The sequence below is a fragment of the Ochotona princeps genome, chromosome 4 (assembly GCF_030435755.1).
Source record: "Ochotona princeps isolate mOchPri1 chromosome 4, mOchPri1.hap1, whole genome shotgun sequence".
Classification (NCBI taxonomy): domain Eukaryota; kingdom Metazoa; phylum Chordata; class Mammalia; order Lagomorpha; family Ochotonidae; genus Ochotona; species Ochotona princeps.
Window position 1 is genome coordinate 5153882 of NC_080835.1, and position 27548 is coordinate 5181429.

General features: G+C 55.1%; 1 protein-coding gene across 2 annotated transcripts; it reads right to left on the reverse strand.

Moving 5' to 3' along the window:
* Window positions 1–846: 846 nt before the first annotated feature.
* POLA2 (DNA polymerase alpha 2, accessory subunit) lies at window positions 847–27117 on the reverse strand. Of its 2 annotated transcripts, XM_004596685.3 has the most exons (18): window positions 26838–27117; window positions 21978–22102; window positions 21576–21673; window positions 21347–21401; window positions 16659–16765; window positions 13109–13302; window positions 12530–12618; window positions 10654–10809; window positions 10118–10180; window positions 9448–9490; window positions 7471–7595; window positions 6693–6731; window positions 5178–5251; window positions 2585–2693; window positions 2283–2389; window positions 2048–2107; window positions 1779–1905; window positions 847–1220 (listed from the first exon to the last, which is right to left on the reverse strand). In XM_004596685.3, the coding sequence occupies exons 1-18, from the start codon at window positions 26914–26916 to the stop codon at window positions 1071–1073; spliced, it is 1800 nt and encodes a 599-aa protein (XP_004596742.2). In that variant the 5' UTR covers window positions 26917–27117; the 3' UTR covers window positions 847–1070. The 2 variants fall into 2 exon arrangements, with proteins under 2 accessions (XP_004596742.2, XP_058518778.1); XM_058662795.1 differs by lacking the exon at window positions 10654–10809.
* Window positions 27118–27548: the final 431 nt, after the last annotated feature.

The following is a 27548-nucleotide window of genomic DNA, read 5'->3' on the forward strand; positions in this document are numbered from 1 at the left end:
AGCCCTCCCACAGGACTTCCAAGTGCCATGCCTCGTAACCAGGCAACCAGGCCTTCCCTGGCCTCTGGGGCTTGCCAAGCGGGGACCAAGATGCTACCAGTGGCCAGCAGGCGTCAGAAGCGCCAGGAGCTGGGTGCTGAGCTCCCAGTGTGCTGTGTGACTGCTCAGGGCTGCAGGCCATGGCGGGGGGGCAGGGGACCCCCCCATCCTGGCTGAGGCCTAGGGTTTGCCTTCCTAGGCGTGGTGCTGCCAAGGCGTGGGGCAGCTTTCCTGCTGCCAAGGGGCTTGGTAGAAGTGCAATGATGAAATGCTGTTCTCAAGCTGGGGTGACCTAATCCAGCTGCAGGGCAGGAGTCCCTCAGAGGTGGATGGCACGTGGATAATTGGCAGAGCCCAGGAGCAGGTAGGTCCTTGAGGGGAAGCAACCAGCCAGCCCACCAGGCCGTTGATCTGAGTCAAAGTCCAGCACTGGTGCTTGCTGACGGCTCAGGGGTTCTGGCCTGCAACAGGGTTCTGCTCTTAGCCACGGCCAACTTGGGGCAGCTAGAAAGCCCGGCCTTGTCTGAATGCTCTGGGCTCCAGGCAAGACCGGAGCAGCTGCGACCCGAGCTCTGGGGGTACAGTGTGCCTGTTAGGGGCCCGTGAAGCGCAGAGGGCTGGGCTGGTGGCCAGGAGCTCCTCTGCAGCCCCGCCCCAGCAGCTTGGGGTGCCTCAGAGTAGAGGGGCTGGGCTGAGGGGCTGCCCAGAGCCCCGTGCGAGCAGCACCCTGCCCTCTCTGGACACAGGTCAGGTGGGCCACATTCCTTTTCAGCTATCAGGAAACGGCAGGCGGAGAGCAGGCTGAACTCAGAATCACCCAGAATTCCCTGTTATTCATGCTCCAGCTATGCGGGTGGCTGATTCACACAGATGATCACAGAGCCTTCCGGACTGTTTCGGCCACACCACAGCCATTCACTTTTGGACATCACATGTCCACTTTAAAGACAGAGCTGCCTTCTGGAGGAAAAGTTCAAGCTGACAGGCACCTGTGTGGGCTGTGCCAGGGGCAAAGGAAATGACTGGGGGCCTCAGATCCTGACCACCTGGGCAGCGACACAGGGACCCCGCCTGCCCTCGCCATCCACTGGTGGTCTCCTGAGGTAGAGGCGGCCGTAGGTGCCTCCCACTTGGCCCTTGGTGAGGCGCCCGGGGTTCACACACACGCAGCCGAGGACATCCTGGGAAGGGAAGGCAAGGCAGTGGGTCAGGTGGCAGAGTCACTCAACGTTGGGATCCCTGGGATGGCCCCACATGGGGAAGCAGGTGGCCACACGTGAACCTACAAACCACAGGTCCCTTAAGGAGGTGGGCGGGCAGGGTGACAGCTAGTCCCCAGCGTGGGACAATCTGTGCTCTTTGTCCATTGTTTTCCCACATGGGAACCACTGAGCTGGTGGGTGGCCTGGTTCTGGTCTGGGAAGAGGGGCACCAGTGTGGGCGGGTGCCCAGTCGGGGGCCAAGCTGAGGTGGGCAGACACAGGACCCAGTCACCTGACACAGCGCTATGACAGCCACCGTGAGGGCCTGCCTGGCACCACTGGGCCCTAACATGGCCACCGGCCGGGGACCACCGGGACGCCTGTCTTCAGTAGTGGTTCCCAGCAGATTTGCCATTTAGTCCCAACCTCCCTCTGCTCCGCAATGAGGCCCAATGCGAGGCACGGGGCCACTGGCTGAGTAGCAGACCTGTGCTGGGGTGGCTCCGGGGCTTCTAGAGAGCATAAGCTGAAACCCACCTTCACGAAGTACCTCAGCTCTGAGGGGACCATGAAGACATCTGGGGTGACGGGCAGCTGAGCGTAGGTGTAGAAGCTCTCATAGTCGATGGCCGTGTCCTCCTGGGGAGGGTAGAGCGGGTAGTAGCTGCAGGACAGAGAGAGAAGTGAGGAGTGGGTGCCGGCTGAGCCGTCGCTGTCTGCCCCAGGGTGCCATGCCCTGATGCTGCCGACCCATCCCTCATGGAGCTGGGGGCCCAGGTCCTCTCCTCCCGGGCAGGTGGGCTCACCTCCGCTGGGTCAGGATGTGCTTGAGGATCCGGCTGAATCTGTCTGAAGTTCCGGAAGAACTGGGGAGGGAAGGCGAGGCAGAGAGGTGGGGACAGACTCTAGTTTCCAGCCCCTGGGGCATCTCCAAGTGACATGGACCCACACGGCTGACCCACAGCGCCCAGAAAGCCTCGGAGAGTTCAGGGACCCCTGCTCTACTGGGGCTGCACTGTGGGGAGGGGACCCCCTCCTCACCTACTGATCTCCTCGGCCCCCATGTGGAACAGCAGGTCAGTGGACGTCAAGCCGAAGATCACGCCATTGATGGAGAGGCTGCAGGGCTCGGACACAAACTGCACGCGCTGTGGGAGGAGAGGTGGGAACAGATGCCTGCATGCCCAGCCAGAAACCTTCTCCCTGGGGGAGTGTGTGTGTCGGGGCGGTGGTCCCCAAGGAGCACAAGGAACTAAACCCACACACAGCAAGATCACCTTAGCCTGCTAGCACCCACAGGGCCTCTCTGCCCAGGCTGGCGGCCCGACCATGTCGGCCCGTACCTTTTTGTCCTCCTGAGACAGCTCCGAGTAGCTGAAGGGCGGTTGTGGGTACACGGGCTCATGGTGCACGTCCCGGAGTGATGGCACAAAGACGAGGTGGGAGCCAGAGCTGCACGGGAGGGAGGAGGAGGTGAGCGGCTGAAGGAGTGGGGCTGGGCACCGGACCCCAGTGGGAGTGTGTGGAGATGCCCCCCAGGGGACAATGCCTTCCACCTGCCCGCTCACCTTCATCTGGAGAGACCCTGACCACCCAGTCACCTCACGGCCAGGTGACATCCCGTAAGGGCACAGGGCAGGGAGACAACTGCTTGAGGGCATAAGAGGAAACTGAGATACAGAAAATCAAAGACTAGGCTGAAGAACCTGGCCTCAGGGCGGGCCCTCTCCTCAGAGAAGCCCATGTGCCCCTCAGACCCCGAGGCCGCCTTCAGAGCAGAAACTCTGGGCTGAGCCACCGCGGGCCCTTGAGGAAGGGCACCTCTGGGGCAGGGAGGCCGGCGCTCTGGCAGCTCCCGCGGGCAGCGTGCACTCAAGTCTGGCTCAGCAGACCACATGCACCGGTGGAGGAAACGCAGCATAGCAGCACAGGCGACGCAGACACGGCCTTTGTGGGTGGCAGGACGGGACCAAATGCGGGAGAGGCTGTCACCCGAGGGACCGACTGCTCCTCTCCCTGGCTCCACAGCTATCCTAGCTAAGGGCCTGTCTTAAACCACACGTGGGCTCTTTACATCTGGGCACACCCAAAATGCACCACGGCACCTAATGCAGCGCCAGGCACAGGTGTCTTCCTGTGTGGTAAGGGGCTGCTGACAGCTGCCAACGTCACACGTGTCACCTCTGATTGTGGGGTGAACCACAGCGGGCACTGGAGAGCCAAGGTGCTCTGCAGGCCAGCTCTGAATCCTGGGGCCTGGAGGGGCATGCTGTGATTAGTATGAGTGGCCCTTCCCACCATCTGGGCGCTAGAGCCTTGTGAGTGGCCTGGACACTCCAGATGTGAAAGACGGAGGCGCAGCTGGCAAGGGACAGTTGCTGGCTCCCTGCAGGTTTAAAAGCTGCAGTAAAGGGAGAAAGACCTGTCCTCCTCCCGCCCGCGACAAACTGGCTACAAGTGAAGGGATCAAAAAGAAAATTCCAACTATGCTTCAGCATTGCACAACCACGCACGTCATGTGGGAGGGTCCCAGCCGCTCCCTCAGATGGTGGGGCTCCGCTGAGCTCTGCCCAGTTCAAAGCCTGGCTGGGAAGCGCCCCACCTGAGGGCCAAGTTATCTATGGTGTCTGGGAGGTTGGGCGGCTTGCCCCACCCCGGGACACACACTGGCCTTGATGAAAGCGCCTGGTGGCGCCGGGCCCTCGCCCCAGGGAACAAAGCCGAATCTGTTCCTTGTTTGTATCACTGTCAACACCACCGGAGGCGAGGAACTCAAACCAGAACTCACCCCCACGCTGGGCACCAGCCAGCGCAGGGGCAGCTACTGTCCCCACCAGCCCGGGGCTGCTGAGAGTAGGCACAGTCTGCACCTCTCAGGGGGCTATCTCCCAAGGCTCTCTAAGCACTCTGCTTCGATGAACTTGACCCAGGTCATGACAGAGCTGGGGAAACTGAGGGCAGGCACTTGTGCCACCCTCACCAGCAGGAAGAGGGGGAGGGAATGGGGATGGGCAGGGAGGGAGAGGGGGACGGAGCCAAATGCACTGCCGCTGCACCCCCATGGGAGACCTGGGAGAAGCTCTGGATTCCTGGGTCTGGTCTGGCAGGGTCCTACCCGTTGTGGCCATTTGGGGAACAAAGTGGAGGATGCGGTAATCTCTGTTGCTGCCTCAGTCTCCTGACTCTGCTTTTCAAACACATTTAAGAAGCAACAAAACCACCTCTGTCCCAGACTGGCCTGCGAAGGCCGGACCTCAGCCGACTGCTGTCAGCTCAGCTCCCAGCAACCAAACCCGGAAGGGATCTGTCACCTACACCAACTCCTTTCAAACGCCTGCACGCCTGCACTGGGGAAAAGGCACAGTAAGTAAGTGTGTCAGCTTCCTGAACTTTCTACTTATAGCATTACCCTCTTCCTGGTGGGGCTCTCATTGCTGCCCTGGCCTCTCACTGTCTGGCTATGAGCTGTGGCATAGATAGGAGAGCTCCCCGCCCACCGGCAGTAGGCAGTCCCTCCCCCCACCTCCCACTCTGGGCCCTGGCAGCGCCCCACAGAACACAGGGAAGCAGTGAGTCAGAGGAAGGATTGGGGTCACCCCAACCCAAGACACTTTTGTGTAAGTCATCCTAGCACACCTCAGAACCTCCCGGAAGCAGCAGCTTCCCATGGGTCGCAGTTTACAGGAAAGGGACCAGGATAAGGAAGCCGTGTGCTGCAGGAGGCGCAGAGCCACACCGTCCCTTCCTTTCAAGTGTGTTTATCTTCGCGCTTCACAAAGATGCCTCCTCCCTTTGCCTGTGGCACTCCAAGTTCAAGGGTCCCCTGTGATCCATGAAGGATCAGAGGCAGCGCAACCAGCACTTCTGCGGTTTCAGCTTCTACTTTACGGGGACCCTGGGAAGAGCTAGGCGCTGGCCTGTCCTTTGAACTCTGACCTTCTCGTTCCTTCGATGATTGTACGGAGACACTGTTTGAAGACATCTTCAAATGGACTTGTCAGGAGACAGTTCTGCAAGAAAGGAGAGGAGACAGGTCAAGCGTCTGACTGCCAGACGCCGGAGGCTGGGCAAGGAGCCCCGGGCTGGCAGGTGTGGAAAAGCGGAGCTCTAAAGCGAGAGCTGAGCCGGAGCCGAGTCACTTCTCTCCAGCACAGCCTGTGGAGGGGCTCAGGGCCCTGGTCCTCTCTTGTGGAAGGTGGAGGGGCCAGGAAGGAGGCCCTGGCCCTGGATGTAGAGCTGTTCCAGGAAGGGGCGGCCAGGGCAGGTCCTTCCAGGGGCAGCCCTGCAGCCCAGGGAGGCCTGCAGCTACTCTGCTGTGGTGCCAGCACCACCAACTAAGGGACACAGAGACAGACTGGCCCCAGTCCCCACCCCAGCTGCCAGGCGGTCTTGTATTTTGAGAAAAGAGCCCTCAAATACAAGATCTTTTTTTTTTTTTAAATATTCATTTATTTTTATTGGAAAGTCAGATTTACAGAGAAGGAAAGATAGATCTTCCATCTGCTGGTTTACTCCCCAAGTGGCCACAATGGCCAGAACTGAGCTGATCTGAAGCCAGGAGCCTTTCCGGGCCTCCCATGTGGGTGCAGGGTCCTAAAGACTTGGGCCATCCTTGAATGCTTTCCCAGGCCACAAGCAGAGAGCTGGATGGGAAGTGGAGCAGCCAAGATACGAACTGGCACCCATATGGGATCCTGGTGCATGCAAGGTGAGGATTTAGCTACTGAGCCATTGCGCTAAGCCCACACATCTTTTTTTAAAAAAAGGTAAAAACAGGAGCAGTGTAGTGCTATGTATGCTAGTCCTCAGCCTGCAGTGCTGGCATCCCACACAAGTGTTGGTTCAAGTCCCAGCTGCTCCACTTCAAATCTCGCTATCTGCACCTGGGAAAGCAGGAAGGAAGATGGCTCAAGTGCTTGGGTCCCTGTGCCCATGTGGAAGACCCGGAAGGAGCTCCCATCTCCTAGCTTCAGATTGGCTCAGCTCTGGCCATTTGGGAAATGAACCATGGATGGAAGATCTCTCTGTCTCTTCTTTTGTTACAAATCTGTCTTTCCAGGGCCAGTGTGGTAACCTAGTGGCTACAGTCCTCACTTTGCCTGCACTGGGATCCCATATGGGCACTGGTTCGTGTCGTGGCTGCTCTACTTCCTATCTAGTTCCCTGCCTGTGGCCTGGAAAAGCAGCTGAGGACAGCCCAATGCTTTGGGACCCTGCACCTGTGTGGGAGACCCAGAGGAAGTTCCTGGCTCCTGGCCTCAGATTGGTTCTGGCTGTTGCAAACACTTGGGAGTGAGCCAACAGATGAAGATCTTTTTCTTTGTAGATCAGACTTTCCAATAGAAATAAATAAATCTTAAGAAAAAAAACAACAAAAATAAAAAACCATGAAATGCTGAGTTTGAATGGTTGCAAGCATCCAGCCCTCCCCTGCGCCCGGCCTGTACTCACCTCCACCTGCTCATGCTTGGCATCCAGGAAGGGACCCAACTGTGACAGAGGGGAAACAAAGACCCAAAGCAGCTGTCAGGACCACAGGTGGCTGCAAACCCTCCGGACAATCTCTTCTGGCAGGTCCCCACCCAGGGCCTACTCATCTCCACACGCTACCTGAAGAACTCGGGGACAGTTAGTAAACGGAGGAGGGGAAGGGTCAGCCAATCTCACGGGCAGAGCATCGGAGTCCTGGATGGAGGGTGGTCCCAGGAGCCACGGCTTGTTCCACTGCCTCTCAGCCATCCCACCCCCATAACATTGGGCTTTTTCTCACTTTTTTTTCCCCACTTTCTAAATCTATCAATGAAAAATGACTACTATGCCGAGTAATACTCTAACCTGAGTTTAGGGGGATGGCGTGTGGCACAGCAAGTTAGTTTACTCCCTGAAATACTGGCATCCCATATGGGCACTAATCTGAGTCCTAGTGGCTCTACTTCTCATCCAGATCCTTGCTAATGCACCAGGGAAAGCAGAGGAGAATGGTCTAAGTGCTTGGGCCTCTGTTCCCATGTGGGAGACCCAGAAGGAGCTCTTGGCTCCTGGATTCGGTCTGGTGCAGCCCCAGCTGCTGTGGCCATTTGGGGAGGGAATCAGCACATGGAGGACCTCTCTGTAATTACGCCTTTCAAACAGACTGACTGATGTGCCTCCTATAGACTTAACCTTCATGAAGCCCCCTTTCTCAGGCTGGCTCCCCAGGCTTCCCCGTGGGCTGCCCAGGGCCTCTTACCAGGATGCACACATCTGGCCGGTCCCGGTTGATGATGCTGATCAGATCGAGGAGGGGCTCATACGTGATGGTGTCAGACGTGGTGTACGGCCCACAGGCAACCAGCACCATGCTCTGCTCCAAATCTGACACACAAAGGATTGCAGGATGTCGTGGGGGGCAGTGGTGACAGGAGAGGCTGTAACTGTGCCTATAACACCCAAGTGAGGGACCTGGCTCCCGACTTAGCCCTGGTCAGTGTGGGCGTTTGGGCAGAAATGAGTGAATGGGAGCTCTCAGAAGGGAAGGAGAGAAGAGAGTAAGAGCAGGAGAGGAGAGACGAGGAGGGGTGGGGAGAAGGGGAGTAGGGGAGAGGAGAGAAGGAAGAGAAGGGGAGCGGAGGAGAGGAGGGGAAAGGAAAAGGGACTTGGGAGAGGCATTAGGCACCCTGGGTAAGTTGTTGCTAGGATGCCTGCAGCCCACATCTGAGTGCCTGGTTCGAGTCCTGGTTCCTCTGCTTCCGGTACAGTTTCCTGCTAAGGAACTAATGCATAGGTAGTGTACATAGCATGGACACACTGCACAAAGGACAGGATAAGGAATGGTACTAGGCTTTACTACACTAGTCCCAATGGTGTGCAATCTAACAGGGATTATTTATTTCTGGAAGTTTCCATTTGAACATGTTGGGATGTTCCATGGAACATGTTGAACATGTTCCATGTTGGGATGTCAGTAAATTAAAACTGAAGTCACTGGTCTGGGAAAGCAGTCAAGGATGGCCCAAAGCCTTGGGGCTCTGCACTTGTGTGGGGGACATAAAGAAGTTCCTGGCTTTAGGTTGTCCTCGACTGCTTACCCAGGCCACAAGCAGGGAGCTGGATGGGAAGCAGAGCTGCCAGGATTAGAACTGGCGCCCATATGGGATCCTGTTGTGTGTGAGGCGAGGACTTTAGCTGCTACGCCACAGCAAAAAAATCTCGGTGAATGGAGCCAATGGACATTGGGAGGGCGACATCATCCTTGGATCAGTGAAATCCACAGCATTTCAGAACTATCCAAGCCACTTGGACAGAACCCTCGGAATATGTCCACTTTGAGACTGGGTGAATATGAGGTGGCGGTTCTTCATCCCTGGGTACTGGGACGTGTGGAAAGTCACGAGTGGTTTCCCCCTTTGTCTCTCCCCCTTCCCCCAGCAACAACAAGAATTGGCAAATTTGGAAGCAATAATTCACCCAATTTTCCCTAAACCTCAATCCTTCCCACCATGATCTACTATGTAATGATTATTAAAAAAATAAAAGTTACGTCTATGTATCTATATATAAAGCTCCTGGCTCCTGGCTCTGGATGGGCTCACTTTGGCTGTTGCAGGCACTGGTGACGTCAACCAGCAGATGGAAGATCTCTCTGTCTCTCCTCTCTGTAAATATGCTTTTCAAATAAAATAAATACATAAAGTTTGAAAATGCTCGGAAATACTTTGTGGCAAAGTTTGTAAAAATGTTTATTCTTCATTATGATCAGTTACCAAGTAACATCAGAAATTCTTTTTTGATAGAATTTTAAGTTTTAGGTTAACTTCACAGTTTTAGAAAAGCCACAGCGACAGAGGATCACCTAAGTATGTCTCATCGAGTGCCATCCTGACATTAGGTGACCAGGGGACTGTCATCCAAATTCAGAAACCAGTGTCAGTGTATCTGTCAACTGAACAACAATTCAGAAACCAACGTCAGTGTATCTGTCAACTGAACTGTGTTTATCTTGACACAATCATTTCCCTACCAACATCCTCTTCCGCCTCCAGCGGCCAGTCCAGGATATCAAAGACACTCCAAGTGACTTCCAAGTCCCCATCAGCCATGGCCCAGGCCTGTGACCTTGACCTGTGACCCAGCCGCCTGCCGTTCTCCACAAGCTCCTGCAGCTTTCTTGGGGCCCGAAGAGGTGCAGTCCTGCAGTTGGCAAGGTGAGTTTTAAACCATGACTTACCTTCATCCTCTTCTGAGGGCTGGTAGAACGGAAGTGGCACACCCTTAAAAACAGGAAGAAAGTTCCACTGAGGTCTTGCACCAGCCACTACCTGGGTCAGGGAACGGGTGGGCCTGACATGTGAGCATGGCTACATAGGGTAGAGCGGAGAGAGGAATGGGCCTCCACCCTGCTCCTGACCTCAGGGCCTGCAGCACCAAGGTGATCTGCTACGTTTTCATACTGCCCAGAGCAGCAAATCAACTACTTGCTGGGGGGGTCCAGGTGTCTGAGGCCTCAGGGTGCAACACTCTGTTGCTTTTCCAGACATTTTATGAACATCTGGAGATCTGTGGTCTGTGGCAGAAATAGGTAAAATGAGGCCCGGGGACCAAATGTGGCTACAGCCCATTCTTCTCAAGCAAGTTTTATAGGAATTGGGTCAGAGTCAGTCACTCACCAGCTCTGTGTGGCTGCTCTGCATGGGCACGGCTGAACTGACTCCCTGAGACACCTATGTGGCCTGGGAGGCCTGCAGCATGGACTTCCCAGTCCTCCACAGGGACAGTGTGCTATCCCGCTGATGCAGCTCCCACTCCACAGAGGACTGACTGACCAGCATGCGGGCTCTTACAAGGACTGCACATACCCAGCCTGCTTCGACCAGCCCGGGGGGGTGGGGGCTGCATACCTCGTACAGCTTGGTGGCAACAAGCTTCCTGCCAGTGGTGTTGGTTCCTTCCATAACCACAACCTGCAAGATGAGAAACAAAGCAGGATTGCTAAACAGGAGACATAGATGACAGGTCAGGGATAAAAGACTCTGATGCAACTAAAACAATTGTCCAGCTATTCTCACTTGCTAAGTGTAAACTTAAGAGTACTTTTCTGGAAAACAAGCGAAAGTGCTGTATTAGTAATACTAATTATGCTGTCCACGGATGATCTAATTTTCACCACAGTCCTATGAAGTAAGAGTCATTATCCTCACTTATGAAGACAGCATGGTTTAGATCAAACATCTAAACTGGCCCACAGCCACATATGTGCTGGGGCAGAGCTGGGCAGCTGGATCTCAAAGTCAGGGTCAGAGCACACATAGAGAAGTGGAATCCCTATAGAGTGCCAGCTCCTGGGCACAGGCAGCCGCACCTCACAGCACAGGGCAGAGAGCAGAGACAGCTGCCCACAGCACGCCCGCAGCCGGGTGAGCACCTCCCATCTCACCTGTCCAGGAAACAGAGAATATTCTTTCAACTCGGATAAATCCACAGGGATTTGAGCGCCGGACGAATGTTCTCGGTCTCCCTCGAGAATCACAGACTTGCTGTTTAGCTTCCCGTTGCTGTCACAGCCGATCTGTCCCAGCACAGTGACAGGCTCCTGGCACCGAGTTTGTGACACTTGAATGAGTCCGTGGGACAGCAGACCCCCACCCCGCTCAGCGTGAGCATCTCCAGCAAGGGGGCTTGCCCCAATCCCCGGCTGACCCCCATGTCCTTGGACGGGTAGAGCTCAGCAGCCACTGACCCTGTCCTGAAAGCTGACATGTGCACACTTGTCTTTGCCTCACAGCCATGGAGAGGGTGCTACTGTCCCTGCTGTCCAGACGAGGACAAGCCACAGTGAGCCGGCCAAGTCGACGTCGGAGGGTGACGTCTGGGTTGGAAGCCCAGTTTGGTTCCAGAGCCACATCCTCCCCATTGCAGCTCACTGCCTCTGGACAGGATGTTCTTCCTATGTGAGCTGTAATCTCCATCACTTCCTCCGTCCTCTCCCACGCGGGGGAGCAGAGAGGAATTCGAACCCTTTTTTTTTTTTTTAAGACTTATCTTCCGGGCCCGGCCGCGTGGCCTAGCGGCTAAAGTCCTCGCCTTGAACGCCCCGGGATCCCATATGGTCACCGGTTCTGATCCTGGCAGCTCCACTTCCCATCCAGCTCTCTGCTTGTGGCCTGGGAAAGCAGTCGAGGACAGCCCAAAGCCTTGGGATCCTGCACCCACGTGGGAGACCTGGAAGAGGTTCCTGGTTCCCAGCTTCGGATTGGCGCAGCATCGGCTGTTGCGCTCACCTGGGGAGTGAATCATTGGACGGAAGATCTTCCTCTCTGTCTCTCTTCCTCTCTGTATATCTTTGTAATAAAAATAAATCTTTAAAAAAAAAAAAAAAAAGACTTATCTTCCGACAGCTTTGGGCTGTCCTCAACTGCTTTCCCAGGCCACAAGCAGGGAGCTGGATGGGAAGTGGAGCTGCCAGGATCAGAACCGGTGACCATATGGGATCCTGGGGCGTTCAAGGCGAGGACTTTAGCCGCTAGGCCACGCGGCCAGGCCCAATTCGAATCCTTCTCATGTAACTGCAGTTCTGTCTCTTCTCGACTTCCTCCCCAAACTCCTGGAGAGAATGTGGTTTTAGGTATCTTCCCCAACTTGTCATCCTTTTCTAAACGTAAATTAGTGATACATGAACCTAAAGAATCTTCTAAGACATTATTTCTCTTTAGATTAAAAATGGTTCCATGGGCCCGGCGGTGTGGCCTAGCAGCTAAAGTCCTCGCCTTGAATGCGCTGGGATCCCATATCGGCGCCAGTTCTAATCCCGGCAGCTCCTGGCAGGCTCCTGGCTTCAGATTGGCTCAGCTCCAGCATTTGCGGCTGCTTGGGGAGTGAACCATCGGACAGATTTTTCTCTCTGTCTCTCCTCCTCTCTGCACATCTGCCTTTCCAAAAAAAAAAAAAAAAAAAATCTTAAAAAAAAAAAAAGGTTCTAGAGGCCGGAGTGATGGTATAACAGATAGAATCACCACCCACAATCTCGCCATCCTCCTTGGCGATTCCTGTCCTGGCTGCTGCCCTTTCAATCCAGCTCCCTGCCAGTGTGCCTGGCCGTGCAGTGGTAGATGGCCTAAGGGTTTGGGCCCCTGCACCACGTGGGAGATGGGAATGAAGCTCCTGGCTTTGGTCTGGCTCAGCTCTGGCTGTGGCAGCCACCTGGGGAGTGAACCAGAGGATGGAAGACCGCTCACTCTATAGCTCTTTCAAATAAATAAAAATAAATCTTAAAGAACAAACAAATGAAAACCCCCTGTGAAAACCTCTCTTACTTGTGCCGGGACGAGGAGAGGAGTAAAGGCCTCAATCTTATAGTGTTCCTTGAGTTCACTGCCAAGCTCTTCAATCTTGCAAATCAGAACTGCAACGCCGGAGGTGACAGAGCGTTAGCATGGCTCAGGAAGAGAAACCAGTGCCTGGCTGTCACAGGTGTGGAAGGGCTGCCAGGGCTGCCAGGCTGCTCAAACCTAACCCCTGCCCCCAGCCCGCGTGCTGAACGTGGCCTGCTGCTTGGCTCAGGACACTGTCCGGCCTGACCCCGGAAGCCAGTAGCAGTCCTCCTCCCTGCTCTTGAGACTTCCGGTCGTTTGGGTGTCCCTGTGGCTTCTGGAAGTTCAAATCAAGCCGCAGAGGGCACCTCCAGGGCGCTGGGAAGGCCTGTAAGTTCCCTTATTATTCAGGCTTTTGTCACCGGCATGTGACTTGGGAGAGGACTGGCACTATCTCCCACTGTCCCTCCATGGACAGGATGCCCACTGATCCTATTCAAAGGCAGCTGGGAACCTGCTCGGCTGGCTGGCCCCAGATGAGCCCCTTACTCTACCCCAGTCCACAGTGACAGAAACAATCACCTTCTCGAATGTCGGGGAGCTTCTGGAACATGGACTTGTAGCTCCCGGTGAGAGGCTCGGGGTACCCCAGGACCTTCAGGCTGATGTTTCCGGCACCTCCTTTTCCAGACCAAGACACGCCCTGGACGGAGCCAAAAGAGGCAACCACTTCCCCCTGGTTATTTCGTGAGTTGTATTTCTGAGAGGGTGTAGCGCTAATTGGAAGCAAAACAGATCAGCATTACTACACTCACATCTAGAGGGAGACGGGAATAAAATGAGGCTACTTTTTGGAAACAGCTGGGGGGCAAAGCTGGCCTCCCAGGCTATAAATCTAATCCACCTGATAGGCTGGACTCGGTCAGACCTTTTAGGAATGTCAGGAATGCCAGGAGTGCCAGGAGTGAGGGGCCGAGGAACATCAGGCAGAAGGAGGAAAAGCAGACACGTTTCGGAAAGTGCAGAGAAACATACTTAAAAGGTAGTTCTCTGGGAACAGAACAAAACCCAAACTGAGTTGGTGAAAAAGTAAGCGCCACACAGGCTATTCTTTTCTGCTTATCAACATTTTGCATGTATTAAAAGCTCCTGTGAGCCCGGAACTAGGCCAAATGTTGCTGGGCAAAAAGAAAACTCCCAAGGTGAAACATCAGTAAAAGAAACTGAGTTGTTTTCCCATGCTGGGAGGCAGAGCAGGGGTGAGCAAACAGCAGCCAGCGGCTGGCGAACCCTCCGTTCTCCGGGGCTCCGCAGCCAGCTCTCCCGTCTCCTTCAGCTGATCAGTAGATTCCATCTCCAGGCACAAGTGATGTTGCCCAGCTGCCTGCATGACACCGAATCTCCCAGATCCTGTGCTTGTGGACACAGCATGAGAGCTCTGTTTGAAATCGGCTTTAGTTAAGGCCCACACGCAGCCCTCAGGTCCAAAGGTAGGCTCCCAAAGACGAGCTGGACAAGCCCGCCTCGGACAGCAGGCTCAGCAGTTCCTTCCATGAATCACAGGCCTGCTTCTGATGCCAGCATTACGAGGGGCTATAAACATGACGACATGGCATGTCACCCACCTCTGGCTCTGCTCTGTGAAGCTGTTGGGCGCTCATGACCGCAGGCCCAGACGCGATGAGACGCGCTCACATATAAGCAGGCCCACAGGCATCAAAGCCATGTGTGCTCTGAAAACTTAACTCCTGTGAAGGCAAAGGCCCATTTGAGAGCCATCCCTATGCACCAGGTTCAAAGACTGATACCTTTATAAGTAAACTAGACAGCTTATTTCCTGAAGCTGCTTGCGAACTCCCTGCAGTCTGGATTGCCTGAAAGCCTAATCCTCCTCTGTAACCCAACGGGCACCTGTCTCGGATGACTGCAGGGCCTGTGTCCTCGCTGTTCTAATCCTCCTCTGTAACCCAATGGGCACCTGTCTCGGATGACTGCAGGGCCTGTGTCCCCGCTGTTCTAATCCTCCTCTGTAACCCAATGGGTACCTGTCTCGGATGACTGATGGGCCTGTGTCCCCGCTGTTCTAATCCTCCTCTGTAACCCAACGGGCACCTGTCTCGGATGACTGCAGGGCCTGTGTCCCTGCTGTTCTAAAGTGAAAGAGCTGGGGTGGTTGGCGGCGTGGCTGGGCCATCTGTGCCGAAGCCCCTGGATTTAGTCCTGGCCACTCCCTTTCCCTTCGAGCTTCCTGCTAAGGCATGCCCTAGGAGGCAGCAGGCGATGGCCCAAGTGTTTCTGTTCTGGTCACCCATCGGGAGACCTGGATGAAGTGCCTGGCTTTAACCTGGCCCAGCCCCAGATGCTGCAGCCATCTGGGCCATCAATCAGATGAAAGACCTGTCACTCTATTACTCTGCCTTTTTTTTTTTTTAAAGATTTATTCATTTTATTACAGCCAGATATACACAGAGGAGGAGAGACAGAGAGGAAGATCTTCCATCTGATGATTCACTCCCCAAGTGAGCCGCAACGGGCCGATGCGTGCCGATCCGATGCCGGGAACCTGGAACCTCTTCCAGGTCTCCCACGCGGGTGCAGGGTCCCAATGCATTGGGCCTTCCTCAACTGCTTTCCCAGGCCACAAGCGGGGAGCTGGATGGGAAGTGGAGCTGTTGGGATTAGAACCGGCGCCCATATGGGATCCCGGGGCTTTTAAGGCAAGGACTTCAGCTGCTAGGCCACGCCGCCGGGCCCTACTCTGAACACAAACTGGCACCCATATGGCTCCCTGGCGCATGCAAGGCAAGGACTTTAGCCACTTGGCTATTGTGCCAGGCCCACAATAAAGTAAATTTATTTTAAATTTACTTATTTAAAAGGCAGAGTAGGGCCCGGCGGCGTGGCCTAGCAGCTGAAGTCCTTGCCTTAAAAGCCCCGGGATCCCATATGGGCGCCGGTTCTAATCCCGACAGCTCCACTTCCCATCCAGCTCCCTGCTTGTGGCCTGGGAAGGCAGTCGAGGACAGCCCAAAGCCTTGGGACCCTGCGCCCACGTGGGAGGCCTGAAAGAGACTCCTGGCCCCTGATTTCATATCGGTTCAGTTCCAGTTTTTGCAGTTATCTGGCGAGTAAATCAGGACAGAAGATCTTCCTCTCTGTCTCTCCTCCTCCCTGTATATCTGACTTTCCAATAAAAAAAAAAAAATCTTAAAAAAAAAAAGGGCTAGAGTTGGGAAAATCTGAGGTTTTGGTTAGTCTAGAAAAGGTAGTAACTCCTGACAGTGAGGGCTCCTGAGTCTCTCCCCCGAGGGCAGCGCTGACGGGGCGCCCTCTGCCCTGGGCAGCGCTGTCAGGGTGCCCTCTGCCCTCCACCATGGGCAGTGCCCTCTGCCCTCCACCATAGGCAGTGCTGACGGGAGCACCCTCTGCCCTCCACCATGGGCAGTGCTATAGGGGCGCCCTCTGCCCTCTATCATGGGCAGTGCTGTAGGAGTGCCCTCTGCCCTCCACCATGGGCAGTGCTGTAGGAGTGCCCTTTGCCCTCCACCATGGGCAGTGCTATAGGGGTGCCCTCTGCCCTCCACCATGGGCAGTGCTATAGGGGCGCCCTCCTTTCCACACCACACTTGACTTTCCCACATCAGACATGCCCTCTGTGGACTTCCAGGAACCATCCTGATCTCCTGGGTGGGGGCAGGGATGAACCCAGGCAGTGAAGACTCACGGACTAGTTGTAACCTGAGCAAGGAGTAAGAAAAGGGTTATACAACATTATGAACAAAGAAATGTGATTTCTCTTTTGAAGAATAAATACTTTTGATTGAAAACAAAGAAGAAACAAAACCCAGCAAAACACCAACTAGCAGGAGCAGGTGAAGCCTGTGGGTGTTCTCTGGCCAGAGTCCAAGCCCAGGACTTCTGGACAGACAGGTTGTACTCAGGGCGCTATCGGCTCCTGATCTAGGAAAGTGGGTGGAAAGTGAGTTTCCTTAATTGCCGTGAGAAACAGTAATTTTCCACAAAGGAAAAGCCAGCCCAGGAGGCAGGGCCACTGGCTCTGCAGGCCATGCAGTTAATCAGTTACTCTGGGGAGGGGCTGCGCTGGGGCAGCTGGGTGAGTCACCAGCCATACCTTGGAGAGAAGCTGGATGGGGAGAGGAGCTGATGGGGGCTCCGTGTAGTCACGGTCCTCTTGGTCAGAGGTGTTTCTGGGGTCGTGATAGCTCGCTTCTGAGAGCCCTACAAGCGAGAGAGAAATCCCAAGGGCAGTCACTTGAGATCCAGGTCACTGATGAAGGGTGCAGGCCCTGACAAGGGCAGACGGTACCCGACAAGAAGGTTGGCTCTCTCCCTGGGCTCCCTCCTTCCAAGCAGAACTGTGAGGGGAAGGCTGCAGCTACGCCACAGCATTAACCATCACACCCCATTCTGAAGGCAATTATGAAAACGCACAGCGTTCCAAGAAGCCCAGCCAGGTGGGAAGCTGTGCCGGCCCGCCCTCCCTGCTCGCCGCAGCACAACAGCCTGCAGTTATGCAATACACACTTCTCCTGAGAAGGGACAGGACCACATCCAGGCTCGTTTTGGCAAAATCCACCACACGTTTTCAAAATTAAAGCAGGGGCTGGCTCCAGGCAGATGCGAGGGCTGAGTTCATGCTTGGGAGAGCAGCGAGCCAACACCTCACTGAGGGGCACTCCTGGGCTTGGGTTTTTTTTTTTTTTTTTTTTGGCTGGCTCATCATCAAGAATCCAAAGTTTGGAATGAAGGATGAAATCCACAGTCCAGAGAGACCTGCTGTCCCCTCTGGGATAACTGAGTGTAACACAAGAAAGACGGACCTCCTGGGCCAGAGGGCAGCCAGGAAGCTCTCCCAGCCCAGCGCCTCCTGACTGCCCAGTCGGGCACTCTATGCTGCCCCCTAGTGATCAGCGCACACCAGACTCCAGAGACCAGAACCACACAGCTGCAACACAAGCTACAACTAGCTCCATTCTTTCAGAAGAATCTTTACTGGGGAGATTAGGTCAGATAGATTTAAAATAAATTCATTCATTCATTCATTCATTCATTCATTCATTCATTCATTCATTCATTCGAGAATCAGTGGGATGGAAGTTGGGGGAAAATTTCTTATCCACCTGTTCACTTTTTAAAAGATCTATTTATTTTTATTGAAAAGGCAGATTTACAGAGAGAAGGGAGGAGAAACAGATTCAATTCAAAAATCTCCCATCTGCTGCTTCGCTCCCCAAGTGGTCACAATGGCCAGAGCTGAGCTGATCAAAAGCCAGGAGCCAGGAGCTTCTCTCGGGTCTCCCACGTGGGTGCAGGGTCCTAAGGCTTTGGGCCGTCCTTTGCTACTTGTCCTAGGCTAACCATTAGCAGGGAGCTGGATCCAAGCAGAGATGCTGGGACACAAATCAGCACCACATGGGATGTTGTCACAGGCAGTGGCTCTACCCACTATGCCATAATGACAGTCTTTCAAAGTTTTCTTCCAACAATTCTTCTGATCGATGATGGGCTATAGTTCCCTACAGTGCCGCTGTGTAGTAGGGAGAGTTTAGGCAGAAGACACTGTGGCAAGACATGGGTGCAGGAGGGGCTGACCCTGGTGGTTCTGTCTTTGAGATCCCATCTCCTCCAGGCCCACTCCCAGGAGCATGCTCACAAGCTTGGACACGTACAGCTACCACTAGATGTGGGCCCAGCCACTGTGAACCACAAAGGGCACCACGTCTGTTATGCTAAGACAGCAGAGTACAGAGCTAAGCAACAGCTGCCCACCGCACCTGTGAGGACCCCCATGGGGGCAGCCCACTGCACGCTCCCCACCGTGGCGGGGGCACGGCCGCACTGCACGCTCCCCAGCGTGGTCGGGGCACGGCCGCACTGCACGTTCCCCAGTGTGGCGGGGGGCACGGCCGCACTGCAGAGCTGCCCAGGCCAGGCAGTCAGGCCAAACCCCCATCTCTGGGAAGGTGAATGTTCAGGCCAGCAGATGCTGGGCCAAACGACGAACCTGTGACTCCCCCCACGCGCCTCCAGCCCACACACATCCTGCGTCTCTGAGCTTTACACACATTCCTCACAGCTCAACATTTCCATCCAACTCTGGATTCCTCGGTCACAAAGTCGGATTCCCAACTCAGTCTCCATCCCAGGCATTCCCATGGCAGCAGTGGGACGCCCTGCATCTGTTATTTCACTCAGCCAGAAGGCTATCTACTTTAAAGGCAAACGAATCTGCAACTGCATATATATCGATCAACCTAAACACAGACGAAAAAATTTGGATCTGTGGAGCCACCGATCAGATCAATGTTGTGGTGGGTCCTGTGATTCTGGGTGTGTCTACTCAGTGCCAGGCAGCGGTCAGTTGCCAGAAGACCCGTCTGCCAACAACCACCCTGGGCCTTGTGCGGGTCAAGAGAGGCGAGCCACGTCCAGACTCCTTCCTCCAGCAGTGTCCCTCTCATGGGAGGAACACAAAAACATACAGGAAGACGCAGGTTTGGGCCCGGCGGCGTGGCCTAGTGGCTAAAGTCCTCGCCTTGAACACCTCGGGATCCCATATGGGCGCCGGTTCTAATCCCGGCAGCTCCACTTCCCATCCAACTCCCTGCTTGTGGCCTGGGAAAGCAGCCGAGGACGGCCCAAGTGTTTTGGGACACTGCACCCGCGTGGGAGACCCGGAAGGGGTTCCTGATTCCCGGCTTCAGATCGGCGCAGCACCGGCTGTTGCGCTCACTTAGGGAGTGAATCATCAGACAGAAGATCTTCCTCTCTGTCTCTCCTCCTCTCTGTATATCTGACTTTGTAATAAAAATAAATAAATCTTAAAAAAAAGACGGGCCCGGCGGCGTGGCCTAGCGGCTAAAGTCTTCGCCTTGAACGCCCCGGGATCCCATATGGGCGCTGGTTCTGGTCCCAACAGCTCCACTTCCCATCCAGCTCCCTGCCTGTGGCCTGGGAAGGCAGTTGAGGACGGCCCAATGCATTGGGACCCTACACCTGCGTGGGAGACCCGGAGGAGGTTCCAGGTTCCCAGCTTCGGATCGGCGCGCATCGGCCCGTTGCGGCTCACTTGGGGAGTGAATCATCGGATGGAAGATCTTCTTCTCTGTCTCTCCTCCTCTGTGTATATCTGGCTGTAATAAAATGAATAAATCTTTAAAAAAAAAAAAAAAGACGCAGGTTTGTGCTAAACGGTGTATTGTGGAAAAACGATACTTTTTAACATGAAAATAGACTTATGTCCCTCTCTCCTCTGTAACTGCCTTTTAAGTAAATAAAACTTAAAAAACAAAAAGCAGGGACCAGCACGGTGGGAGCAGAGAGGCAGTGAGGGGACAGTAGGGAGAGGAGGTTGGGGAGACGGGCCAGCTCGCAGAGCGCTTCGCACAAGCAGGGAGAGGTGGGTGGGACAGAGAGAGGCTGGGCACCCGGCGGGAGTGCGGGCCGAGGCCCTGGCAGCGGCAGAGGTGGGAGGGGACCAAGTTCTGGAAGGGTTTAAGACTAGTAGCTAAAGTGAGTTGCAAGGTGGGACAGAAAACCAGAACTCAAGGACGCTGTGGGGATGCCCGCCCTGAGCAGTGGGGGTTGGGGGACCATGAGGTGTCCTTCACCAGGCTGTGGGCTCCAGAGGACAGTCTGCAGGGAGAAACTGGGAGATGGCCCAGCCCCTGAGGCAGAACCTCATTCCCACACTACCTGCACCTGCTACGCCAGCGACTCCACAGGACACACGGGGCTGTCCTGCCCTCCAGGCGGATAGCTGCAGTACTTTCTCACAAAATCATTTTCTTGGGGCTGCACAACCGCTCAATTGGCTAATCCTCCCCCTGTGAGCGCTGGAATCCCACAGTGGCACCAGTTTGTGTCCTGGCCGCCCCACTTCTGATCCAGCTCCCCAACAGCTGCCTCGGGTACTGGACCCAGGGCCGAGGCTGCCCAGCACCCTACACTGCGACTTCTCCCACGGGAGCCCACAACACAACATCACATTAGTTAACTGCAGCATTTCCACCGAATACAAAGCCAGGCAGCCATGAGAAAAAGGTGGTTAGGGGATCTGGCGCGGTAGCCTAATGGCTAAAGTCCTTGCCTTGAACGTGCTGGGATCCATATGGGCATCAATTCTAATCCTGGCTACTCCACTTCCCATCTAGCTCCCTGCCTGTGGCCTGGGAAAACAGTCGAGGACGGCCCAAAGCCTTGGGACCCTGCACCCGCGTGGGAAACCTGGAGGAAGATCCTGGCTCCTGGCTTTGGATCAGCGCAGCACTGGACGTTGCGGCCGCTTGGGGAGTGAATCATTGGATGTAAGATCTTCCTCCCTGTCTCTCCTCTCTGTATATCTGACTTTTTGCAATAAAAATAAATCTTAAAATATATAAATAAATAAAGGCGGTTAGGACATGGGCGCTCCACATGGAGTCCCTGGTTGGACCTGGTGCTGACCTTCCAGTCCCAAGGCCGAGCCAGCGTGGGGGGGGAATGGTTCATATAATGGCGTCCTGCCACCCACCCAGGACCCCTGGACTGAGTTCCAGCTCCTGGCTCCAGCCCCTGGCAGCTGCAGGCTTCACTGGGGGATAAAGCAGCAGGAGGGAGCTAGCTCTCTGCATCTTCAATAAATAAACAGAAAAGTCGAACAACAAGCAAACAGCGACTGTGTTCGTTGTGACAAGCGCATGGTCACAGGACTGCCCCTTGTGAGGCGCCAGGCATGCGCCCCGACAGGAAGCTGCCTCGGGGTGGCTGCTTCTCCGCCACAGACCATCAATGTCATTAAAACAAGCACCGCACACTCACCTTGGAGGGCGTGGTGTATGCGTTCAGCAGGCTCTCCTCTTCCTCCACCTCAATTCTAAAGACGCTGGTTAAGGAAAACAGCAGTAAACTTCTGCCGAGGCAAGGGCCAATACAGGAAGAAACTGAATACCGGGCCATTTTACTGTGTTCAAATCACGGGCGCGACCGCAGACAGATTACAGCAGCCGGAGCGTGACCTGCTGCAAAGTGGTTCGGCAGAAAAGGATACAGCTCCTGGATGGACACGATGTCCCTGGCGCCTGCGTGCTCACTGTCCCTGGAGGGGCCCTGCCGGGCTCTGCCTTTGGACAACCTTTTGCTCAGAAACTGAGGAAGAAAACAGCGAATTTACGTCCACAGCGTCGAGCCTGGGGCACGTTCCCCACAGCCCGAGATAGTACGAAGCACTGAGCACACAGGCTTGAAAGTGCCATTCCGCCCGTCGGGCACAGCTCTAGGTGCTTCACGAAAGCTGTGACCGACACAGCCGTGAGGGAGGGGAGGCCGAGGCTCGGGGAGTGAGGTCATCTGCCCACGTTCACACTGGGACGCCTGGCCAGGACGAGTGCCCAGCCACAGCCCTCCGGTCCAGGGCACAACACGCTTGAGCTGGCCTCCGTTCGGGCCTTACCTCGTGCTCAAAGGCACCGAGGGTCTCCGAGGTGATGCTCATCTTACACGTGCTGGTGCAGAAGGCGACAAGCTCGCTCACCATGCCCTCCTCACTCTGTCCGTACAGGACGCAAAGCTCCACCACTGCAGGAACGACAACCGGACCGGAGGGACAGACGTCACTCCTCGCAGCTTTGACCTTGAAAACGGACTATGACATTCTAATCCAGTCACTATGTAATCATCACCCACTGGTATCAGACCCTGATACAGCTGCTGGGGACAACACAGAAAGGAATCCTCGCTCCCCCAGAGCTTCACTGCTGTGGGAACAGTGGAAGCACTAACTAAAGCAGGCAAAGACAGACAGTTGAATGTGCGATGCAGAAGTTGGGTGGGGAGGTGACTGACGGGTGCATACTTGAAGGCGGTGAAGGAGTGAACCAGACACCCCTAGGGGGGCAGCCTTCAGGCACAGGAGGACCAGCCGGGCCATGAGGCGGGGGGCAGTGAGTGAGGAAGGTGAGGAGATGAACATGGCAAGGGAGGACAGACTGCCCATCACTGTCACTAGCCTCGCTAGTACTCTGAGCAAGTTACAAACCAGCTCACTGGCATTGTCCTAGTTATTTATTTTTTTCTTTTTGTTACTCATTCATTTGAAAGGCTGAGAGATGGGGATGAAGAGGGAGAGTTTTCATTTGGTTCCCTCCTCAGCCAGGAACGCACTGCGGATCTCGCCGTGGGGATCAAACCGCTCACTCCAACGGGGGACGGAGCATCTTAGGCACCAGGCGCGAGGGCCACTCACTCACCACCAAGTGAACACACCGTGGTCGCCCTGGTTGCTGCTGGGCAACTCAGGGCCATCAGAGCTGATGCCAGCCTGAATCAGGGTGGGGTCCTGGCGGTCGGGCCAACATGATGAGATGACCAACATGAGGTGGCTGAGGCCGGTGCTTGCATTTTCTGCCTGTGCACCCCTAAGGGGGAATCACTACTGCCTGAGAAAGGGAGGAGGCGAGAACGACCCCTCGGAGCTGGAGCTTTCTGCACGCAGAGGCCAACATGTCCCAGACTTCCGGCTGCAGATGTTACCAAGCAGGTGGCTGGACACACCTGCCCACGGTTAGGCAAGACGTGTGCGCTGAGATGTAAGCTTAGGGACAGCTGGCAAACACACCTAACACGAAAACCCTGAGTCCAGGTGAGATGGCCGAGGGAGAAACCTAGAGCGGTGACACTACCCCAGACCTGAGCCCGGGAGCTCCCTGCGAAGATGGGGGTGTGGGTGCCAAGGTGAGAAGGGTGACAAAGCAGAAGACAACCCAGGGGTGATGGCCTGGGAGCCAAGAGGAAATGATGGACACTGGCTTTGGTAAGGTGAAGGCCACTGTGGCCTTCTGAACCCATGGCCAATAAGATGTTTCCTGTGGGGCCTGGAGCCGTGGCCTAGCAACTAAAGCCCTCGCCTAGAACGTGCCAGGATTCCATATGGGCGTCAATTCTAATCCTGGCAGCTCCACTTCCCATCCAGCTCCCTGCCTGTGGCCTGGGAAAGCAGTCGAGGACGGCCCAATGCATTGGGACCCTGCACCTGCGCGGGAGACCTGGAAGAAGCTCCTGGCTTTGGATCGGCTCAGCTCAGGCCATCGTAACTACTTAGGCAGTGAACCATTGGATAGAAAATGAACCATCAGACAGAAGATATTTCTCTCCGTCTCTCCTACTCTCTGTATATATCTGACTTTGCAATAAAAATAAATCTTTTTTTTTAAAGATTTATTTTTTTATTACAAAGTCAGATATACAGAGAGGAGGAGAGACAGAGAGGAAGATCTTCCGTCCGATGATTCACTCCCCAAGTGAGCCCCAACAGGCCGGTGCGCGCTGATCCGATGCCGGGAACCAGGAACCTCTTCCAGGTTTCCCACGCAGGTGCAGTGTCCCAAATCCTTGGACCGTCCTCGACTGCTTTCCCAGGCCACAGGCAGGGAGCTGGATGGGAAGTGGAGCTGCCGGGATTAGAACCGGCGCCCATATGGGATCCCGGGGCATTCAAGGCGAGGACTTTAGCCGCTAGGTCACTGCGCCGGGCCCAAAATAAATCTTTTTTTTAAGATTTATTTATTTTTTATTGCAAAGTCAGATGTACAGAGAGGAGGAGACAGAGAGGAAGATCTTCCGTCCAATGATTCACCCCCCCAAGCAACGGCTAGTGCTGCGCCGATCTGAAGCCGGGAACCAGGAACTTCTTCCGGGTATCCCACACAGGTGCAGGGTCCCAAAGCTTTGGGCCTTCCTCGGCTGCTTTCCCAGGCCACAAGCAGAGAGCTGGATGGGAAGTGGGGCTGCCGGGATTAGAACCGGCGCCCATATGGGATCCTGGCATGTTCAAGGCGAGGACTTTAGCCACTAGGCCACGCGGCCGGGCCCAAAAATAAATAAATCTTACCAAAAAAAAAAAAAAAAAGATGCTTCCTGTGGGGCCAGTGTGATGGCACAGCACACCAATCTTCCACCTGTGGCATTCCACCCAGGTATTGGCTCCACTGCTCATCCAGCTCCCTGCTTGCGGCCTGCGAAGGACGGAGGACAGCTTAAGTGCTTGGACCCCTGAACCCACACAGGAGACCCAGAAGAAACTCCAGTCATTTTGGCGGTTTGGGGAGTGAACCAGCAGATGGACGATCTCTCTCTGTAAATCTGACTTTCAAATAAAAATAAATAAATCTTTAAAAAGAAAAAAAGTGCTTTTTGAAATGGATAGAAGCAAAAGCATGAATACAGTGAGCACTTCTCCTCTGTAAAGTCTCACTTTCCAATAAAAATAAATCTTTTTTTTTTTAAGATTGATTTATGTTTTTAGAATAAGCAGATTTACAGAGAAAAAGAGAAACAGAACAATCTTCCATCTGCTGGTGCACTTCCCAAGTGGCCGTAATGATCGGAGCTGAGCCAATCTGAAGCCAGGAGCCAGGAGCCTCCTCTGGGTCTCCCACGCAGGTGCAGGGTCCCAAGGCTTTGGGGCGTCCTCCACTGCTTTCCCAGGCCACAAGCAGGGGGCTGGAAGGGAAGTGGAGTATTTAGGATATAAACCAGTGTCCATATGGGATTTCGGCGGTTGCAAGGCAAAGATTTAACCATTAGGCTATCGTGCTGGGCCAATAAATGCATCTTTTTAAAAAAAAGGAAAGATGGTGCAGGACCAGTGCAGCACAGTGGGTTAAACCACCACCTGTGATGCCAGCATCCCACAAGAGCACAGGTTTGCCTGGCTGTTCTGTTTCTGATCCAGCTCCCTACAAATAGGCCTAGAAAAGCAATAATAAAGCCCAAGGCCTTGGGTCCCTGCCATCCATGCGGGAGACCTGGAGTTTCAGTTCCCGGCTTCAGCCTGTGGCCATGTGCGTAGTGAGCCAATAGATGGAAGCGTTCTCTCTAATTCTGCCTTTCAAATAAGCAAAATATTTAAAAAACAATTAACTTTAATGGGCTAGTGCAGTGGTACAACCAGCTAATCCTCTCTACCCTGGGCACTGGCATCCCAAATATTGGTTTGTGTCCCTGCTGCTCCAGTTCCATTCCAGCTCCCTGCTTGTGGCCTGGAAAAACAGTGGAGGACGCCCAGGTCCTTGGGACCCTGCACCTGTGTGGGAGACCAGGAAGAGGCTCCCGGCTCCTGATCAGCTCAGCTCTGGCCGTTGAGGCCAATTGGAGAGTGAACCAGTGAATGGCAGATCTCTGTCCTTCTCTCTGTAAATCTGCCTATTCTATAAATAAAAAATAAAGTTATGTAAAAATTTTAATTTTATGTATTATTCAAAAGGCAGATTTTTACAGAGAGGAGAGACAGAGATCTGAGATCAAGAAAGATCTTCCATGTGCTGATTCGCTCCCCAAGTGGCCACAATGGCCAGAGCTGAGCTGATCAGCAGCCAGCAGCTTCTTCTGGGTCTCCCATGCAGGTACAGGGTCCCAAGGCTTCGGGCCGTCCTCGACTGCTTTCCCAGGCCACAAGGAGGGAGCTGGATGGAAAGTGGATTAGCTGGGACATGACTAGCACCCATATGGGATCCTGGCACATGCAAGGTGAGGACTTTAGCTACTTAGCCACTGTGCCAGGCCTTTTTCATATAACTTTAAAAACAGAGGTCAGCAGTGTGGAGTGGTGGGTAGAGAGCCATGGCCTGTGACCACAGAATCCTATACGGGTGCCAGTGCATGTACCGACTGCTCCACTTCTGGTCCAGCTCCCGACACCAGCCTGGGATAAGCAGCGGAAGGTAGCCCGAGTGCCTGGGCACCCAAGTGGACGACCCAGAAGAAGCTCCTGGCTCCGGCCTGGGGAGCGAACCAGTGGACGCAAGTAACTAAATACACAAATCAGAGAGAATGTGGGAGTACGCACAAAGCCTTGGCCTGTTCTGTTCTCTGCCCAGGGACTCACATCACAAATGAACATGGTTGCATTCCAGTTTGTTTAAAGTAATGACGAATGGCTGCGGCAAGTGCACAGTGCCCATTCTAGTAAGGCGGTGAGCCCAGGCCAAGGTCAGGGAGCTGGACCAGTGCCCCTAGGGGATGTGTCCCTGGCAGCGGCTTGACCCGCAGTGCCCCAACGCCGGCCTCAGGGCAAGAATTCTATGTGGGAGATGACTCCTGGCTCTGCACCATAACTCCGATAAGGTGTGTGAATTTGGCGAGGGAGGGACCAATTAAAAAAATTCAAGTAATGCAAAAAATAATAAATACATTTTAAAGAGCTGTATGTCCGCCGCCAATTCCACCTGCCCGACACTCCCCGTGTTGCTCAGGGTCCTGTTACTCGGGACCCCCACCTCCAGGCGCGGGCACCGGGGGCCGGGGTCGGACTCACGTCTCTCGGGCACAGCCTCCTCCCAGTCAAGGCCGAAGATCTGCAGCTCCTCGGTGAGCACCTGTGCCGACGCCGCCATGGCGGGCCTGGGGCCCCGCGGGGTGCTGCTCCGGACACCCCGAGAGGAAGCCGGACTACGGCCCCGGGCCTCAAGGCCACGGTCTTCAGTCACAGAAAGTCTTTTCTCCAAAGTACGTGGCAGTCGCCGCTGAACGCCCTCTGCAGGGACGGCGTGGGAGCCCGGAGAAGCCCTTCACACTCAAGGAAAAAAAAAAAGAAAACCCGACTTCCTCCCGGTCCGCCGCCTCAGCCGCCGGTGCGCCCCGGGAGCCGCGAAATACCCGCCAAAGCGAGGCTCGGCGTGCGCATGCGCGAGGCCGGCAGCCACGTCCCTTCCTGCGGCGGCTGCGCAGTTTCCCGGGCGGCGGCGGGTTAGGGAACCGGGTCGGCTGTCGGGGTGTGGGGCTGTCGGGCTGTCGGGGTGTGGGGCTGTGAGGGTGTCTGGCTGTGGGGCTGCCGGGGTGTCGGGCTGGGGGGGTGTGGGGGTGTCCGGCTGTGGAGGTGTCGGAGTATGGGGCTGTGGGGCTGCCGGGGTGTGGGGCTGTCGGGCTGTGGGGGTGTGGGGCTGTCGGGCTGTGGGGGTGTGGGGCTGCCGGGGTGTGGGGCTGTCGGGCTGTGGGGGTATGGGGCTGCCGGGGTGTGGGGCTGCCG

What these genes read in the sequence shown, in the direction of transcription:
- POLA2 (XM_004596685.3), bottom strand. Translation starts at nt 26,916, where the DNA reads ATGGCGGCGTCGGCACAGGTGCTCACCGAGGAGCTGCAGATCTTCGGC. An exon ending in GCTCCCCGACATTCGAGAAG is followed by an intron (nt 12,619 to 13,108) that starts GTGATTGTTTCT and finishes CCGGCGTTGCAG; the next exon opens with TTCTGATTTGCAAGATTGAA. An exon ending in GCCCTCAGAAGAGGATGAAG is followed by an intron (nt 7,596 to 9,447) that starts GTAAGTCATGGT and finishes TTTGTGTGTCAG; the next exon opens with ATTTGGAGCAGAGCATGGTG.